We start from the raw sequence: 5,533 nt of genomic DNA, 5'->3' as shown, positions 1-5,533 counted from the left end.
CCCATTTTGCATGTCTTTCTTAGTTAACACACCTGATTCAGATAACCAGCTCGTTAGAAGAGAGCTACGTGCATGAACTGTGTTCCGATTGATATGATCCCTACACAGTGTTCATTGCTCCCTACTCCCTACAGGGAAATCCGTTTAAGTTTACTTCACTTCGGAACATTCATTCACGGATTTGCATTACGCAACTGCCTGCAGCGTCTTCACACACAGATGAGTGTGACATTACCTCTGTAAATAAATACAATTTAAATTCACGTCTCGCACACTTTAATGCCCTTTGAATGGAACATATACACTCGTTTCGAACTGGAATCATGGTGGAATATCCGGTGATATCCACTTCGCAGGGCAGTTATGGTCGAATAGAACAAAAGTTGTACGTGATAAGAGATACATATGAAATATGCAGAGTGGGGGGGTGCGAGGACTGGGATTGGGAAACGCTGAATTAAACTAACAAAACCATTGCTGTTATATAGGTGCAATATACATGTTTCATAATAAACCCAATATTACAAACTATATTAAAAACTAAAAATAAGAAGTAAACAGAATTAGAAATAAATAGTATTAAAATACAAATGAAAATATGCTGAACTATAATAAATAAACAAGTTTAATTAGGTAATTAAATAAATCATAGCTGGAACTAACTAATTAGCTAAATAAATGTTAAGATTTATAGATAGTATTTAACATTTTATATATTATGTTTTATATTTGTTAGGTATATAATGTTAAATAGTACAGTATATATAAAATTATGAACTAGAAATAATTTTAAAAAATTTGAAGTCAGTTTGTAAATAGTATTAAAGGGATAGTTCACCCAAAAATGAAAATTCTGTCATTAATTACCCTCATGATGTTCCAAACCCGTAAGAATTTCGTTCATCTTTGGGGAAAAAATTAAAATATTTTTGATGAAATCCGAGAGCTTTTTGATTCTGCATAGACAGCAACACAACTGACACGTTCAAGGCCCAGAAAGGTAGTAAAGACATTGTTAAAATAGTCCATGTGACATCAGTGGTTCAACCTTAATTTTATGAAGCTACGAGAATACTTTTTGTGTGCGCAAAGAAAACAAAAATAACAACTTTATTCAACAATTTCTTCTCTTCTGTGTCTTTCTTCAACGTGCGTTCACGAGAGTATCAGGACGCTTGCGTGTGATGCTGCTAACGCAGGAGCCAGCATTCTGATGTAGAAGTTTGCACGCTTTACATAAAACAGTCTTTGTAAACATGTCTGAAGATTTCGACAGGGAGAAAGATTTGCACATTTTTGCCCAGCCTTACTTATTCGAAAAAGAATATACAGACGATGAACTAAGAGAGATGGACGTTTTACAGCACCAGTCAGCAGCACCACACGCATGCATCGTGATACTCTCGTGAACACGTGTCGAAGACTGACATGGAAGAGAATACATTTTTGCGCAAAACGTATTCATGTTGCTTCATAACATTAAGGTTAAACCACTTATTTCACATGGACTATTTTAACGATGTCCTTACTATGTTTCTGGGCCTTGAACATGGTAGTTGCGTTGCTGTCTAAGCAGGGTCAGAAAGCTCTCGGATTTTATCCAAAGATGAATGAAGGTCTTACGGATTTGGAACGACATGAGGGTGAGATACCATGCCAAGGACAGAATTTTCATTTTTGGGTGAACTATCCCTTTAAAATAAAAATACAACTGGTATGCAAAACTATAATAACCTTTCACAAGCTTTATCAATATGTCTCTGGGTGTTTTCTTAGGTGTTTGTAGACCAAGTGGATGAGGACATTGTGGCGGTCACCCGGCATTGTCCTAGTACGCACCGGTCAGTGGTGGCTGTGTGCCGCACTGCTTTCAAGAACCCCAAACACCATCGCTACACAGACGAGGTTCCACCGATGTGCATCCCAGGTGTGTCAAAAATTTGCTGCTCCTTATCAGAGAGGCTGATCCTTTTTTAACTAGATGTTTAACTAGATGAGATTTCCTCTCTCACTTGCCCTTATTGAGATTTTGTTCTGACATCTGGTTTTATTCTGTCTCGATAATGTGTCCTTGAACTTAATGCCTGACTGGAAGCCAAACCCTGAAATCATTCTGGAATCTCACAGGTAAGATAGAGGAGGTGGTGCTGGAGGTCCGTACCGTAGAGAGGCAGGCGGACTCCTACAAAAAAGATGAGAGGAGCATTAATGGCATGCCTGGGTACACGGTGGAGATTAAAGAGCACATCCAGGTAACCTGAGTGCTGTGAGACCGCTCTAATTATTAGTGTCCTAAGCCAACACAATAGCCTCCGCTGAGAACACTCATTCACAAAACAGCAAAGCTCAACCCCTACCCTGCAGTTTAAACACCACAGCCTTCAGAGAGCTCTGGTTTCATCTCAACAACTTGTTTTGGTAAACCTCCCCTTCCCTGCCTGTTTGTAAATGTCTGCCGCCCGGACTTGCATGGCCTTTTGATTGCCTGTACTGTCAACACTGCACGAGTCAATCTTATCTTTTGGTCTCAGAAGTTCCTTTGTTTGCCTCTCTGTCTTTTCTCAGCTGAAGGACAGTAAGGTGGTGCGGCAGGCTGGGGTGACGTCTCGAGGGCGCAATGAATATGTGCAGGAGATCGTGTTTGAACAGCTGACGCCTGGAAGCGTTATTGCTTTCAGGTTAGACTTCAAAAGCATTTACTCTCCCTGAAGTGAATAAGGATTTTACCTAGATTTTGCAATGAAGACGTGATCCAACACTGTACTAAAATTTTTACAAAAAGAAACAAAAATGTAATTAAAACGTAAACTTGAAATGTATCTACTACATTAACTTGAACTGCATAGGCCTGACAATACACAAATTAAACAAGTAATATGCTAAAGAGGACAACTGACTTGACATTAAATACTATTAGATAGGTGCCTTGCTAAAATGGATTTTAATTGGATACACAATCTTTGAGGTCAACAACAAACAATTGAAAGTGTTTTGAAAAGTGTGGGGTTGGTAAGATATTTTTGAAAGAAGTTTCTTATGATCCCCAAGGCTGTATTTATTTGACCAAAACAGTAAAAACAATACTATTGTAAAATATTATTACAGTTTAAAATAACTTCATTTGTATACATTCTAAAATGTAATTTATTCTTGTGATGGCAAAGCTGAATTTTCAGAAGTCATTACTCCAGTCTTCACTCTTCAGTATCACATGATGTTGATCTGGTGCTATAGAAATATTTCTTATTTTCAATGTTGAAAACAGTTGTCCTGCTTAAAGGGGTCATATGATGCGATTTCTAGTTTTCCTTTTTCTTTTGAGTGTTACAAGCTGTTCGTGCATATATAAGATCCGTAAAGTTGCAAAGACTAAAGTCTCAAACCCAAAGAGATATTCTTCATAAAAGTTAAGACTCGTCCACGCCTTCCTAAAATGCCTCGTTTAAACACAATCCCATATATCTACGTCACTGTGTTGGACGATTTGCATAACACCGCCCAAATGTTTATGAAAAGAAAGAATGCGTATCTTTTATTCTCACTGTAGTATTGTTGCCACCTCTGCCATGTCATGGTGACATTTCCGTCACACGCTTGAGGTATTCGGCCAATCACAACACACTGGATAGCTGGCCAATCAGAGCACACCTCGCTTTTCAGAACGATGAGCTTTGTAAAAAATCGACGCGTTTCAGAAAGGCGGGACTGAGAGGAGCAACAATAATGTACGGTATGTGGAATATAATGTGTTTTTTTTACCTTAAACCACGTAAACACATTGCATTACACCAAATACACCAAATAATGTTCTTTTTAGCAGCATCATATGACCCCTTTAATATTTTTGTTGAAATAGGAAAATATTTTGTGCCAATAGCCTCGTGGGCAGCACGCTGAAAACATAGCGCCATTTGGCATTTGAAATAGAAAACTTTTGTAATATTATGAATTCTTTACCTTCACTTGTGATCAATTTTATGTGTCTTTTCTGACTGAAAGTATAAATTTCTTTTAAGAAATCTTACCACAAAATTTTGAACAGTAGTGGGGTTTTTTTTTTTCTAAGTTTAAAAGGTGAAGTGTCTTTCTTTCTCAGGGTGAGTCTGGACCCCAAATCTCAGGAGCTGGTTGGTGTGTTAAGGCACCATCTCATTCAGTTCAATCCGCTGTATAAAGCAGGAAGTCTGCCTGATCCAAACACACCCGACATACTGAAGAGTCCACTGACGCAGTGAGTTCATTTCATCCACATTTACGCTTTCCACCATCATGGTGCTGGTGCCGAGTCTAGATCCTTTCTGCCCGTTTCCACTAAAGCTAATGGACATCCTGATCCTTTTTTTTTTGTTGTGCTTAAGCGCTACTGCAGCCTTATAGTCTTGATCTCTTATATAGATTTTCTCTGTGTATACAGAGAACTGAACACTTATGAGTTCTGAAGATGCTTTTTCGTGTTTCTTCTCCACACCAGGATTATGTCTAAGATGACTCTAGCTGATATGAACATTCTTATGTTTCGCTGTGATGCAGAGGAGAAGGAAGATGGAGGGGGCTGCTACAACATCCCCAGCTGGAAGCCACTCAAATACGGTGGTCTGCAAGGTACAGATAAAACTTGCATTTTTCATTTGACAATATACATTAGGTTTGTATTTTGTGCAATTAAATGCTTTCCAGGTGTCTTTAAGAAATCAAAATAACTGGCAAAAAATGTTGTCATTTCATTCTCTAAGGTCTGTTGTCAGTTATGGCAGACATTCGACCCCAAAATGATCTTGGCCACCCATTCTGTGACAACCTAAGGCAAGGTGATTGGATGATTGACTATGTGAGCAATAGACTGATATCACGCGGGGGCACACTATCCGAGGTAAATGAGTCAAGCGATCAAAATAAATACTGTATATAGCTGATAATCTCAGGGTGTTAGCTGCGGTTAAACTCTGTGGAAAGATCCAGAGTTACCAATTGCTGCTCCTATTCTTAAGTCCAGTAGTTAAATTTGTCACTAACGTGTTCTTAGGTGGGTCAGTGGTTCCAGGCTATGTTTGCGTACCTGAAGCACATCCCTCGCTACCTCATTCCCTGTTACTTTGATGCCATCCTGGTAGGGGCCTACACTACTGCACTTGATGTGACCTTCAAACAGATGTCAAGGTCAGTGTCTCAAGAGGACTGAGACAGATCATTCTGGTGTTTGTGTCTATTATGTCCTATCCTGTCATCAACTTTTGTTGGGTTCTATAGGGTCTGTCGCACCAGAAGAACCGTTTCATAGTTCCTTGAACTATTGGCGGAAGTACACGTTTTTTGGCAGGTTTGCACCACAGGAACTAGGACTGATTTTAGTTCTAGGAACTCCGTTTAGAGCAGTGATCCTCAAATCTGGCTCGCGAGATCCACTTTCCTGCAGAGTTTAGCTCTACCCTAATCAAACACACCTGAGTTTCCTAATCAATGTCTTCAGGATCAATAGAAAATCACAGGTAGGTTTGTTTGATTATAGGGTTGGAGCTAAACTCTGCAGGAAAGT

The 5,533-nt window shown here is 39.1% G+C and overlaps 1 protein-coding gene across 3 annotated transcripts in view; it reads left to right on the top strand.

Annotated features, from left to right (window-relative positions):
• agla (amylo-alpha-1, 6-glucosidase, 4-alpha-glucanotransferase a) overlaps positions 1–5,533 on the top strand; it is a 29,907-nt gene that overhangs the window by 14,435 nt on the left and 9,939 nt on the right. For all 3 annotated transcript variants that reach the window (XM_016530992.1, XM_016530991.1, XM_016530993.1), the window contains exons 17-23: positions 1,777–1,927; positions 2,128–2,252; positions 2,566–2,678; positions 4,097–4,231; positions 4,472–4,602; positions 4,734–4,870; positions 5,024–5,157. In XM_016530992.1, coding sequence (XP_016386478.1) covers positions 1,777–1,927; positions 2,128–2,252; positions 2,566–2,678; positions 4,097–4,231; positions 4,472–4,602; positions 4,734–4,870; positions 5,024–5,157 — 926 coding nt within the window. The remainder of the gene's footprint in view (positions 1–1,776; positions 1,928–2,127; positions 2,253–2,565; positions 2,679–4,096; positions 4,232–4,471; positions 4,603–4,733; positions 4,871–5,023; positions 5,158–5,533) is intronic.

This window comes from Sinocyclocheilus rhinocerous, unplaced genomic scaffold (genome assembly GCF_001515625.1).
Source record: "Sinocyclocheilus rhinocerous isolate Xijiao unplaced genomic scaffold, SAMN03320098_v1.1 scaffold541, whole genome shotgun sequence".
Lineage (NCBI taxonomy): Eukaryota > Metazoa > Chordata > Actinopteri > Cypriniformes > Cyprinidae > Sinocyclocheilus > Sinocyclocheilus rhinocerous.
Note: the sequence above shows the minus strand (reverse complement) of the source record. Positions and strands in the feature narration are given on the sequence as shown.